At 36.9% G+C, this 14,130-nt stretch overlaps 1 protein-coding gene across 12 annotated transcripts in view; it reads right to left on the reverse strand.

Moving 5' to 3' along the window:
• Window positions 1-14,130, reverse strand: part of TNRC6B (trinucleotide repeat containing adaptor 6B) — a 115,964-nt gene that overhangs the window by 48,174 nt on the left and 53,660 nt on the right. For 10 of the 12 annotated variants that reach the window (XM_086611057.1, XM_086611056.1, XM_086611053.1 and 7 more), the window contains one exon: window positions 951-1,038. In XM_086611057.1, coding sequence (XP_086467183.1) covers window positions 951-1,038 — 88 coding nt within the window. Of the gene's footprint in view, window positions 1-950; window positions 1,039-4,007; window positions 4,658-8,993; window positions 9,201-14,130 lie in introns of those variants that run through there. The other 2 variants (XM_086611049.1, XM_086611047.1) reach the window with 2 other exon arrangements.

Consider the following 14,130-nt stretch of genomic DNA (forward strand, 5'->3'; position numbering starts at 1 on the left):
TATTCACAATGCCTTCTGCCGTGTCACTGGGCACCACTGAGAAGAACCTGCCTCCATCTTTACCCCCTCCCACAAGGTATTTATGTACATTGGTAAGATCCTTCTGAGCCTTCTCTTCACCAGGCTGAACAGTCTCCTAGCTCAGCCTCTCCTCATTTGTCAGATACTCCAGTCCCTTAATCATCTTAGGGGCCTTTTGCTGGACCTGTTCCATGATGGTTACCTCTGTATTGTACTGGTAAGACCAGAAATAGACAGAAATTATTTTACCAGTAAAAAGCACAGAAAAAGCTGCAAGAGACTCAAGTTTGTACGTCTAGTTAACACCTAAAACAATCTACTAGATTTTCAGCAACACAGAGAGCTTCTAATACATCCAGTGTTCAAACACATTTTCTGAGCAAAACCAATTTTCAGTGACTTATCAATTCTCCACCGCTCAAGACTTGAATTGATACACTTCAGCGAAAGTGCTATTAGCTACAGAAAATGTAAAACCTAAGTGATACTTAGCAAGTAACAAAGGGAACCTTCAGTAGTAAATATGTCATACAAATTTTCTTAAGGACTTAAAAAAAAAAGGCATCTTCTTGCTCTAGAAGATATGTAGTCAATATTACTGCAAGAATTGCAAAAGCCCACCAGCATTTCCATCCCCGAACACCTCAAAGCAGCAGGAGTTGCATAGACCAAGAAAGCCCATATTCAGTAACTTAAGTTTAATACTCTGTATCAAAACACTTCTTTTACTTCACATGACACACCAAGGAGAAAATGTTTAAGTTTAAACACTTAAGTTCCAGAAAAACAATGCAAAAACCAGACTTTAATGAAGCATCACTCTAAAAACATCAAGTTTTTAAGCTCAAATAGAAACAATTCGACATCTTACCATCTTCAATACTATTTATGTTCCTGCTGGATAAAAGTATTCAAATATTAAAACCTACCTTCTGAGCAGATTCCTTCTTTTTCTTATCTTCTTTCTTCCTTTTCTTGTCTTCCATTAACTGTTCTTCCCTTTCTTGCTCCTTCTCTCTGCCAAAACATGAAAAACAACAGTATGAGCACAATCAAGTTGTATAAGAAGAGTCACACATACTGCATTCCTCTCTTCCCCCAGAACAGAAATTGAGATACTACATTCCTCTTATCATTACATCATTTGCATTTGAGGGTTTCAGTCTAACTGAGATGAGAAAAGCACCTTCTAGCTCAGCGTGGCCACAATCATGCCACTTGCTGAATAAAGGAAAATTCCTTTATCAAATCAGGCCTCTTATGGTAGTACCCCATATAAATTAACTACATGCCTGATACTAGAAAATATCTTCAAGACGTTTTGGCCAAAGTACCCTTTTAATTGGGTTGTGCTATTATTTAATGAACAGTATCATGAATCTTTTCATATGGTAAAAAAGGGAAGTTGTAATTTAATATAAGATGGTTTAGTCTGATACGACATTTATCTTCTCAAGGGGAAGAGATTATTCTATTGCCTGTAGCTATGTCACTTGTAAGAGACTAGAAGTGTCATATAAAATCAAAACCATCATTTATTATACAAATCACTAATTTAATTTCTAGCCTATTGTATCCACCCACAGAATTTTTGTGTTGAAACTTGTAATATAAATTACCTTCCAGGGAATCTATTTTCTCCACAAGAACATTCTTTCAAAAAAAGGAAGAAAAATACATGAAGCTGCTGTTGTTGTCAAGCTATCATCTTGTTGCTATGTTTCATATCAAATACGAAAGTACCAAAAAAATGGTTAATTCACTGCATATATGCTATTGGCTGAGCTGTTTCTATGGTGAATCACATTTTCATTAACCAATTCTCTTCACTTCCTTAAAAGTAAATTTAACACCAAGTTTTCAGCTCACTTGGAGTAATTTTGTTTTACAGGGAAAGATGAAGACAAAGACAGTTAATTTAAAGATGATCTGACAGATAAGTGGTAGGATCAGAGACTAGATGTGCTCTTCACAAAGAGGAAACAACTAAAAAGTATAACCCATGATCTTTCACAGAACAAGATTTTATAAAAAAAAGAACAGGTTTATAAACACAACTGGAGTTTATAACAGTACTGAACTACTTCTATTTATGCATAAATCAAAACTCTTTTTTTGACCACAGTTTGAAGAGATGAGAGTTGAGGTGGCTTTGCTGTCACATCATTCAGACTTTTCCTTCCATTGCATTTATATGGTACAGGTAATGTTTTTGTTTGCATTTTCACTATATACTGCCAAGCCAGTGTACAGAGAGACATCTACATAACTACTCAATCCCTACAAAAATATTTTCAGATGTTATATGCCAACAGCTTCCTGACTGAGGACTTCAAAGAAGTCTCTGAAGGAGAAAAGGTTCTGTGGACCGTAATAAAATGTCTTCCTGGTTTCCTAGAGGTAGGCTCTCCTTCATGGATAGAGAAAACAGATGACAGCAAGATGAGTCCTTGGTAGCAACAACCTGAGGCTATTACCAAATGCAATCCATACACAAAAGTAAGTTTGAGGCAAGCATTCCACATCACACAGAACAGTGTTTCATGCACTGTCTGGTATGGCTTAAGCCAGGTTAGTTATTGCTCTTTTCTGTTCTCAATAAAACATCAAAAGCACACCTCCCAGCCCTAAACTCTGGCAAGGAAAAGCCCCACAGGTTTTTCAGTTTTACTAACAGCACAAGACATGAAGCATTGGGGAGGTTACTATACTTCTCATGTCTGTCATGCTACTAAGAAGAATCTTTGCATTTTCCTTAAGCCACAGATTGTAAGCAATATGAAAAAGCTCTCCAGAGACACCCTCATCTTTCAAAGTTACTAGAATCTCAAATTATGTTTACTACTTTCGTACTGTCAAACTATGTGTGCCTTTTGGGCTGTAGTGCCAGTTACAAGTATACTATTTCTAAAAATCTCCTTGCAGCAGGCAAAAGTTTAACAGCTGTCTTAAAAGAGCTGCTGAAAAGGGTAGGATCAAAATACAAAATGACTTCCAGTAACTGCCTGGCACACAGACAGCCTCCTACTTAAAAGCACCTTCCTTAGTTTTGTGAGCAGAAGAGCACGGAACGGAAAAGAATAAGAAAAAGGTCATATTCACAATCAAAGCTGAAGCTATGGCTTAAAATGACATGTAGCTCTAACAATAAAAAGAGCCAAGGAGAAAACATCCATAGCCTGGAAGTAAACACCTAGTTATGGTCATCTGTCTTTGTGCTAAGTTCAGGACAAGGAGATTGCTACTGCTGCTGCCTTGTTTTCAGACGTACACGGACAAGTACATGTGGTACTAAGACTGTAGAGATGCCCTTTGTTTTGCATGACAACCTCCCCTTTTTCTGCTCCACTAAAAGAGATGTGCATTTAATATCCATTTGGCACATCATCAACGACAATACAGCAATAATCAATACTGAGTAATTTAGGCTTCAATTCATGCAAACACACACCTAAGTTCTGCTGAGGTGGAAAAGGATTTATCTGAACACTTGGGCCACATCACATGTACAGGACCATAAAGTTCCTGACAAAATGCTGGACAACTGAAACCTCATAAACAAGTATGAAGTTATATTCTCCAAATGACAGAACAAGAATTGATGCTATACATATGCTAACAATGTACCATTATGTTGAAAGTTCACTGAATTAGGTGGGGGGGGAAATAGCTTATTGCCAATTTGGGTATCACACCTGCCACCTTCCCACTTTCACTCTCTGATGCATTTCACTAGTATTTGAAGTTCTATGATCAATGGTTTCCCTTTTCAGTTGCATGTGAGAAGCTTGTTAAACACAAAACTTAGCTTGCTGCATTAAGTCTTCTGATAAATTTAATGTAAACAAAGCTTTCAAGTACCTCATTAATTCATTCAGAAGACAACACTGCCTATTAACCTCTCATTAGCTAAAAGATAATTCTTCTTGGCCTGATCAAGGATACTGGGGTGTCCATCATGTACATTCCAGCAACCAGCTGCTTACATTGACAAGATTAAGATGGGGAGAAAATCCATCAACTCCAAACGAGTGAATTTAGAGTAATACAATGGGGTGTGGTTCCAGTTTTTGTTACTAGCGTATAGTAATGGGAACATGGACACACCACAACCCTAAAGAGGAAGTTTGCAAAGTAGCAATGAGCAGACAGCTTTTTACTCTACTTTTCTTCAAGAAAGCATGTGTGGATCTTAAAAATACAACCTAATTGCACTTATAATATTTCCCACAAAATCTTAGAATCAACATTATTGAAAAGTATTTTAAAAGCCTAAAACAGACTTTAATTTCAAGTATTTAAAGTAAGGAATATTAACAGCTTACAAATGAAAAGAAACTGTAGGTTGTAATACAAAAATTTTATTTACAAAAAAACCAAACCAAACCAAGCAAACCCAGCAGCTATGATGCAGTACACTTAATATCTTATCTAAGTTTCTAAGTTCTTATAACAGCCTCTTTCGGCTAAGACAAAAGCAGTCATTTCAGAGAAAAGAAGGTTTTTCAGCTAATTAACTAGAGAAGTAACAGAGAATACTTGTGAAGTCCAAGTAATTAAAACAGTCATTTAAAAAAAAAAAAAAAAAAAAAAAAAAAAAAAAAGGTATTCAAGAAGTGTGTCCTCCCCCAAAACAATTTACCAGTTTTGGAAAATGTTCATTTCCTGCAAAATCCTTTTTTTTTTTTCCCCAGAAAACTCTAAATAAAGACTTATTCTTGCAACGTATGGGCTTGAGGCACGGGTACACAACAGACGCTGTCTTCAGAGTTCTTGCTATCACAAACTGAACTGTGAAACAAGATGACGTACTATATAGTACATATTATCTGCTGGCAACACGCTTTGATAAGTAGAGATAAAGCGCCACGCAGAGTATGAGTCTACACAAAAAACCCACAACCCTGTAAAGTCATCCTCAAACTAAAATTGCACAAAAAAAAAGAGTAAAATGTAAGAAACGAAAATTCCTAGAAACTCAGGTGTGGCACTTTAGTATATGCAACTCACAGTTCCTTCCACAGTGTTACAGGACACCAGTGTAACTGTCTGGAAGTTCCTCATACGTATAAAGATGTGGAGCAGATACCAGTACTGTGAGTCATCTTCCTCCTCCTGATCCCCACGCTTTACTTTCTTTCTGTACAGTTAACTTGGTTTAGCTATACACTAACAACACAAAACAGAAGTAACAGTGAAATTCTGTAGGTGCATCCTGTTTTCTGCATGGTAATAAGAATAGGATGATTTACAAATATGCTTCCAACTTGTGAGCCAACTTCTGTATTTTCTTCCAGAATACAGCGGATTCCAAAACTACAGCACTTTAACAGAACAAGCTATTATCTTTATAGCTACAAGGTCACATAACTTAAATTTTCCCTAAAGGCTTTAGCCATAACTAGCCAGAGTTAATGGCCATCACCTTATGTGAGATGATTATTTGCATGCATAGATCAGTATCACTTAAGAGGCAACACCTGAGTTATTAACTAACTCTTTCTTACAGACAGACCTCTAGTGACTCAAAATATCAGACCACAAATATATTACTAATTGTTTAGAAATAGATGAAAAGACTCAAAACTTGAGGGACTACACCAGGAACTTATTCTACAGCAAGCTATCCAACTTCGGTTAAGATCCGAAGCAAGAAGAATTTCCAGTGAACTCTAACTACAAGGATTTAGCTTCTCAGCATTTCTGAAAGTTTCCTCAGTATCGTAAATTTCTGATAAGTTACAGCCTGGATACCAGCTGAACAAGGCATCGCATATTGGTGTCTCAAACACCTTGTAATACATCTTTATAACAAGCTCAAGTCCAGGTACGCTTCCAAGGCAAAAGCTCCTCAATCTATGCAGGGACAAAATCCCTTAAAGAAAAGGAAGCTGTTCTCAACAATGCTATTTCATGAACAGCTTTGCAGCTGCCACTGGAGAAATAGGTTTCTTTTTCTTCCACTTTACTCCTCTTCATCAAGCTCTGTCCCTGTCCTTCCCTTGCTTGAGCCTTCCCTGGAACTCAGCTGATTGCATGGCAAGCAAATTCAACTTACAAAAACTCACCTGGACTATTCCCCCCATTTTGTAAATGGAATTAGCCTAGAGTATTATCAGATGAACACCAGAAGTAGGACACACAAGCACCAAGGAAACTTCTCCTTTCAAAGTAACATGTTAAACTGATTGCATTTGAATGAAACTGCACCTTATTGTATCGCAACACCTCTCCACACAGCACCCAGTTAAAACTCTATATATTGTATCACAGAAAGATCAACTAGTGAAAGTGAGTGTATTTCCTTTTGAAATCATCTCCTACTTTGTTCTAATATATTAAAGAGAGTTTTTCTTCTGGACTGTATTTAGTCCTCTATCCCATACTCTGCATATGTGACCCTTGCATTGTCACCTGCATCTGTGCAACACTGTAACAAGGATTTTATTGGTACAATAAATATTGGTACTCTAGCATAAAAGTATTTTTATATAAATACATTAAAAAGTATAAGCTGATTATAACTAAGGGTCATGAACAATAAAGACAAAGCATACTACAAACTCTCAAATGAGTTCTTGCACCTTGAGGTGCAAGCCCTTCTTGTTGCAAAAAAATACTGCCAGTTTACTGCTTCAAATGCTCAAGGTGGATGAAAGATTTTAAATCATACCAGGAAGTGGATGTCAGAGACTAAAAATGAAGCAAAATTAAATGCCTTACTACTGGAGTATAGAAATATTTTGTTTTACTTTCATTCAGTACACCCCATTTAACAGACCTGCTCCATTATTTCAACAGCATGAGAAGAGTATGGCTTGTCCAAACACACAAGTGTGCTCCAGTACATTTAAACAGAACATCAAACAGAAGCCAGACGTAACACAGCATGGGATAAACCCCAGGGTTGACAGACCCTAAATTCCTAAAGGTAAAATTACTTCTACTAGACTAAGCCATGTACAGAGTTATGATCTTGCTGATCAAAAGACTCAAAATGGGATTAAATAATTTTATAAAAAAACGTTAAAATGGACAACATCACAGCCACCTTTCTTGTTAAGCAATGATCACATGCATAAACTAGACAGATATAAGCCATTCCGAAGCTCATTAAACAGGAGATAGCCATTTAGAAAGTCGGTCTTCAGGCTGAATTGACAAAAATGGAATAAGAAATTATTTTAGGCCAAATGAATGCTGATGTTTATAAGGAAAAACTTGATCCTTCAGAATAGCACCCTTGAAGAGTCAGCGTATAAAAATTTCAAGGAGGAAAAAAAAAGAAAATTACTTGTTTGTTTGAAATAAGTTACATTTCCTGCATCACTGAACAACTGCAACACTGAAGTAACAAACTATGAAGAATAAAATCGACCAGTTAGTAGAATGACAATTGTCCCACATTTGTTGAATGACAGTGAAATTAAGATAACAGATTTCAGCCCTTCAGTAGAGTATGAAATTGAAATTTCATGTTTGTAACATATGTGGCTAGTACATTGCATGTAAGACAATAACAAAAGTGTGTCACACATCCCCCTACCCAGGGCAAGCTGTGGATTTTATACACACAATACATACTTTGCCATGTATTAAATGAAAATACTTTAGAAAGTGTGTTTTCAGAAGTGCTCTAGTAGTGTTTTCAATAGGCAAATGATTATTGCTCATCAAGGAGTTAGAGTAAGCTGCTTTTTTCTTCTCTTTGGCTGAAAACCAAAACAACGTCACAGCAAAAAAGTTTGCTTACTTTAAACAGCATATCTGGAACAAGTGATACGCCTTTATCACAGCAAAACATCAGTAATTTGAAGCTGCTGTCGAAAATAACCACCTTTAAAACTGCATACTGACTTCACTAGAAGTACATTTTTCTAAAGAAAGACTCCTTATAGACTGCTATTTGACTTATTAATAGACTAAGATTAATTCTTTGTGGAGTATTTTTTTTTGTATATATATATATACACACACACACACTGATTTACGTAACAGAAAGAAAACAACTCTGACCATAAAGGGCTGTCTACTTTAAAGAACTGGACAGTGTAAGCCCTACAATACAACAACAAATGCTCACAAACAAGGAGGTTTGTTCTCAACACTTCAACAACTGGTTTGAGGGGAGGGGTTCCATTTCTGTTTTAAGAGTCACCTGTTAATAAGAAAATCTTCAATTGTGTAAAAAAATGAACTGAAATCATTTACATACATTAAAAGAATGACTTCCAGGTACGATCTAAAGTTTCCAAAGGTTAGCCACAGCTGAAAAATGGAAAGCTTTAAGAAAATAGAGAGCTATAGCCAAAGTTCTAGAACATAAAAACCTGAGCAAGTTTTCTCCCCTAGTTCAGCCTTCCAATGCTTTAGAGCTCTTTCGCATTCAGTAATTATTATTTCATAGCATGCACACTCATGCATACCAAGGACACAGATAAAGTGTGTTTAGAGAATTGTGAAATGTGGTAAAAATAGCTAAAGAATGGCAAAACATTCAGTTAGAAATCTGCCTGTAATTAAGATGTCCAGTAATTTATCATATCAGAACATTCACTCAGCAAGACATAGTTCTATTCAGGACTTCATGGTTTTCTGTGATTATCAAATAACTTTATTTTCCTCTAAAAACTATTCACACATGTAGAAAGCTCTGTTATGTACAACTGTTTACCAAGAAAAATATCTTTGTGGTTCTGAAAGCCACAAAAAATAAGCAAAGAAATGAATGCACAACAAACAATATGGAACAGTAAATAGATAATAGCTACCACAAAATCTCAACAAAGAACTTGTCTCTGCTACAGGCTTAGAGAGAAACAAATCAGTTGACAATGGAAAAGCCAGCAATCCTCAAGAAGTACAACTGAGATCTCTGTTACAGTACAAATTATCTATCCTGGTAATATCTACTCATTCAAACTGTAACTCTCGCTAAAACCGTAATTTCAGCAGGTAAGACAACAGACTACCTGGCAAAATATTTCTCTGTATCTTCCATCAAGAGGAGTCCTTTCATTTCTGCAATTGGGGGGACGTGGATGGGTGGGGAAGGATATCAAAGCTCTAGACAGATGACCGCTCTGAGGAAGCTGCTGCTGAACCTTCATTTGCATGTGTGACACTTCTTTTCACTACACCATCCAAAAAGAACATTCTACCTCCCTCCGTGTGCATATAGAAATACTTCACGAGTTCCCCTCTGCCATACAACACGAGGTTTCAAATGAATGCAGGCTATCTTGGAAAATTGCCAGATGTCAGTTAAAGGATTGCTTATTAGTCTGCAAGTGTAGTGCACAAAAGTATTTGCCAGTATTGCCTTGTATGAAAAGATTAAGAGATGTAAACACTACCAGTTTTATAATCTCAAATGGTTTGCATGTCCGGAGAAAAAAATCTTTTCACTTGAAAACTAACAGAAGAAAGGTTACACTGAACCTCTTCCTTGAACAGTCCTTTCCAGTTTGGGTTTTTAATTATTTTGATTTTTGAAACCAATTCATCTTTTGGAACTAAGTGGCACTTTTTGTGCCAGATACATGATATTCTTCACTGGTCTAACCATCAGAATCACAAATAATTCTGTTTGAAGGGACCTCTCTGGAAGTCACCTGGAGTCTGGCCTAACCCCATATTCAAAGCATAGCCATCATCAAGCAGGTTGCTCAGGACCTAGTCACATTCTGACTATCTCCAAGGATAGAGACACTACCACCACAGTGCAGTGCTTATTCCATTTTTTTTTTTTTTACTATACCCATTGCATTTGCCTCCCTTAAAATCTAATCAGAATTTCTTTTCTGCAACTTGTATTCGCTGCCTCTTGGTTTCTCACTGCGTACCACCTCCAGGAAGAGTCTGGCTCTCTCTATACCCTGTCATTAGGCAGCTGAAGGCAGCAGTAACGTTACCCTTTTAGCCTTCTATCACTAAAGCTGAAAAATCCAGCGCTCTCAGTTGCTCCTTGTGCAAGATGTGCTCCAGAACACTGATCGTCTTAGTGGCTTTTAATATTTCAGTGTCTCCTCTATGAGAGCCAAAACTCATATGTCAAAGGTGGACTTTTAAGTGTTGAAAAGGGAAGAATTGCTTCTCTTGACCCACAGGCCATAGTCTGGCTAATACAGCCCAGCAAGTGGCTGTTTTCTTAACAGCAAGGACACTCATGCTGACTCACATTCTACTTTTTCTTTGACAGGATCTTCAGGTGTTTTTTCTGCAGAGCTTCTTTCTAGTCAGTGGATGCCTAACCTAAGCTATAGCACAGGGTTATTTTGCTACAGGTGCAGTATTTTCTATTTATATTTGTTGAATTTCAAGACATTTCTGTCAGACCATTTTCTCCAGCCTACTGAGTTAGTTCCCTCTGAACAGCAATCTTGCCCTCCAGAGGTGTCAACCACTCAGCCCAGTTTAGGATCATCTGCAAACATGCTGAGGGGACAGTACATCCAGGTCATTAATACAGATCTTGAACATTATCAGCCCCAGCATTGACTCTCACAGGACACAATACTGCCCAGCTGCCAGTGGACTTTGTATCACTGACCATAGCCAACTCTATATCCCTGACTCTGGCAATACAGCTCCAGAATCCTTTTTCAAAAACAATGTACTGCCTTATAGTAGAGTGAACAAGAGTTTCTGTACTTAGCGCTTCAGTGAACAGGGAACTAATGACAGATGTGTCTTGTGCAGAAGAACTGCAGCAGAAACCCTTAAATGAGCTACCCTCCACTTCAGGTGTCTGTATCAGTACACCACTGCATTTTGCAGCTCAGGTCAACTCTGTAAGTCAGGCTCTACTGGCAGCTTTACCAATGCCTCACTAGGGCTTTGAACTGGTTACAAATTGTGATGCAAGTGAAGTTGATGAGCGTTACAGCCACCTTAACAACATTTTTCTTGTAGGTATGTATGAGAAGTGGTATAACAAACATGTTTACTGTTAATCTTCTGACTGCAGTTAAAAAGCAAACTACACTGTAAACTTAATTTTAACAAAAGCAGCTCTGTATCTTCTTAAATTACAAGCTTCTGTCTTAAATGCCAAGAATAGAACTATTTTTTAACACTAAAAAAAAGTCCCAAGAAACTAATCTATTTGCTATGGTAACTATGCCACAGTACACACAACAATTATGACATTTGTTTTAATGTCACAATGTGACATTTCAGAAAGAATACCGGAAAAGTATAATACAGCTTAATTAAATGAAACATTTTCTGTCAGAGCATCATTTGTGGCAGTAGGACTGCCCATGCAGACAGTAGGAAACTAGATCATACAGAATCTTTGACAACAGAAGTAGTAATATTTAAAACAAACAGCCTGGTAAAGATCCAAACTATCTAGAGATACAGGACATAATTTTAGGGGAAGGTGGAAATAAAGAAAACATTAGGTAATGCCACATTACAGTGTTATTGCTGTAGTTTAACACACTTCGAAATATTGGAGGCTTTCTCAACTTCCGTGGTATGGCACTTCAGGAGGCATCAAGAAAAAAAAATGAAATATACACGAGTGAAGCAGTTCCTATTTAGTGACAGTTAAAGTACTGAGAAAAAAACAAAACACCTAACCCCGACAGAAGCATGCTGCTTAAAAGCAGCTTCTAATGAATGATGAGATGCTTGGAATTCTACCTGCCTGGGGATATTATAAGGATACTCTCACAGCATCAGAATGGTATAGTTTATACTTCGTTTTATAAGTGATTTGATTGTTTACTTTTATTCAGTTTCCAAAGAAACACTCTAAATTCCCTTGCTATAAAAACCAAAACACTTTATGCAAGTTAATTAATAGCCTGACAAGCACATTACATACCTTCAGATCTCTGTAATATTGTAAATTTTTCCATATACAGTGCTTCAGGGCACTGGAGTAATGAAAATAACATTTATCAAACTGTAAGTCATTATTTTAATTATACTAAATCAAAATACTAAAGCAAGAATGTGTGGAAAACCTTGTTCTTAACTTCCCACTGATAAAATTAAATACAAAGCTATTATCCATCTGCTGTAGGCCGAGCTGGAAGAACCAGCAAGTTAAGGTTGCTTGAGCTTCTAATACATTAAAAAAACAACTCTTACAGCTTGCTCAGATTTTCTTGGCAAAGGTATTTCAGGTTTCTATCTTCTACTCCAGTTACTGCCTGAGGCAATATTTATTTTTAACAGGTAAGAAAATTCATTCAGCTACTTCAGCTACAAAGTTTCAGGACTGTCATGATCCATATCAAGAAGTCTAAATTAAAGGCAGAAGGAAAAGTAAGTGACATATTTTGCAAGTCTGGGAAACGCTGTATAAATCTTGCCAAATTACTGTCTCTTCAAACAAATTTATCTGTGTATGTTCAGTATATTCAGCTGGAATTGGGCAGGTAAGTTCTTGATACTCCATTTCTACTAAGAATGCTCCATAAGTTAAAGCTTATACCCAAGGTTATACAAAGAATTTTTTTTTTCGTCGTAATTGCTGTTCTCAAAGACTACAAGTCCTCAGTAGAGACAAATACTATTCTACTTTGTCCTTACTTCAGCTCTCAGCTCAGCTGTGTAAGAGTAAAGGCAAGTAAAAAGCCCTCGGGAACAAGCTGTACAACCAGACTGCAATAAAGAGGACAAAGATCCAGGTGCTTTCAGTTCGAATTCACCATAATGCACATGCACAAAGCAGCACTTGCATTCAGCTATTTATTCCTCACAGTTCACTCGGCAAGTTGGTTCCTTCCTAAAGTATTTTAAATAACGGTTTTCAACTCCCTTGTTTTAAAACATATTTACGTGTTTTGTGGAATGAGTAAAATGCAGATGTAGCATCTTACATGAAATGAAAAACTGAAACCCTGTATTCGCATGCACGCAGCATGGCAAATAATTTAATGCAATTGCACCTTATCTAATTGGACAAATGTTTAGCTGGCTAAGTCTTAAACATACGTATACTTTTCAAAAGTTCATCGGTATCTTGTAATTTTAGTGATAGTGTATAATCATAACCTTCCTCTGTCAGATGAGGGAAAGAACACACAAGAGTGATATATATAATATATTGTTATGTAATAGCCAAATACTAGATGCTGTAAGAGCTGGTTATCAATCTTGGCAATCACAAAGCTCAAATACAGACAGCACTCAGTCTGAAGTAAGAACTTGTTTACCAGCTAAACACCAGGGATTAGTGAGTTCTTAGAATGCAATGAAGATTATATACACTCACTTCACAGTGAAGGTGCAGTTAATCACAGTGTGCACTGAACTTGAACAAGAAAGAGATCTGAACAGGCAAAATTCAGTCTGCTCTATGACTAGATAACAAGTTCAAGTTCTCATGCTGACTCTAAAATGCAACTATTGCCTCCACTACCTTCTCACTCTGCTACTTTTAATGATCTACCTCCTTAAGAAACACCAGCTATGTTTAGCAGCTCAGTGAAGTTGTATACTTTTTTTTTTTCCATTTAGAATTGACTTGGGGGAGGGAAGGATGACATTTAATAACACATGCCACACAACACAGAGCTTTCCCAGGATATGTTACAAAACAAGAGACTGCATGACCTGCTCAAGGTTACAGAACGACTCCATTGCTCACTCTGAATTAAAAACTGGTATCCTCTTGACTCCTCCTGTATTTTCACTAATAAAATAATACCACTACTGAACACTTGCACAGCTCCTTTCATCAAAGGATGTCAAAGGTCTTTATAAATATTAATTAAGCATTGCAACAACACTAAGAAGTACATGAAACTTAATTCTGCACATGAGTAAACCCAAGCAAAGAATAAATAACCTATGTTCAAAGTCATAAGACAAGTCAGCAGTAGGAAGAATAAATGGCTCTTGCCATTAAGGAGGTCTCCATTAGAAATGAGGACCTAATTAATACTCCAAACATGTTGTGAATATCCCTTCATCACCAACACATTACTATAAAGTCTCGGTCATGCTTAATCCTGCAAAGATCATGCTACATTACAGGCAGCATTCTCATGAAGTCACTAAGTTTGGCTTCCTCCAAACACAGAAAACAGTTCTCACAACATTTTTAGTAGCATTCTGTTTTTCTTATCTGGTAAGTTTCCTTAGAGA

The sequence above is a fragment of the Tauraco erythrolophus genome, chromosome 4 (genome assembly GCF_009769465.1).
Source record: "Tauraco erythrolophus isolate bTauEry1 chromosome 4, bTauEry1.pri, whole genome shotgun sequence".
Taxonomy (NCBI): Eukaryota; Metazoa; Chordata; class Aves; order Musophagiformes; family Musophagidae; genus Tauraco; species Tauraco erythrolophus.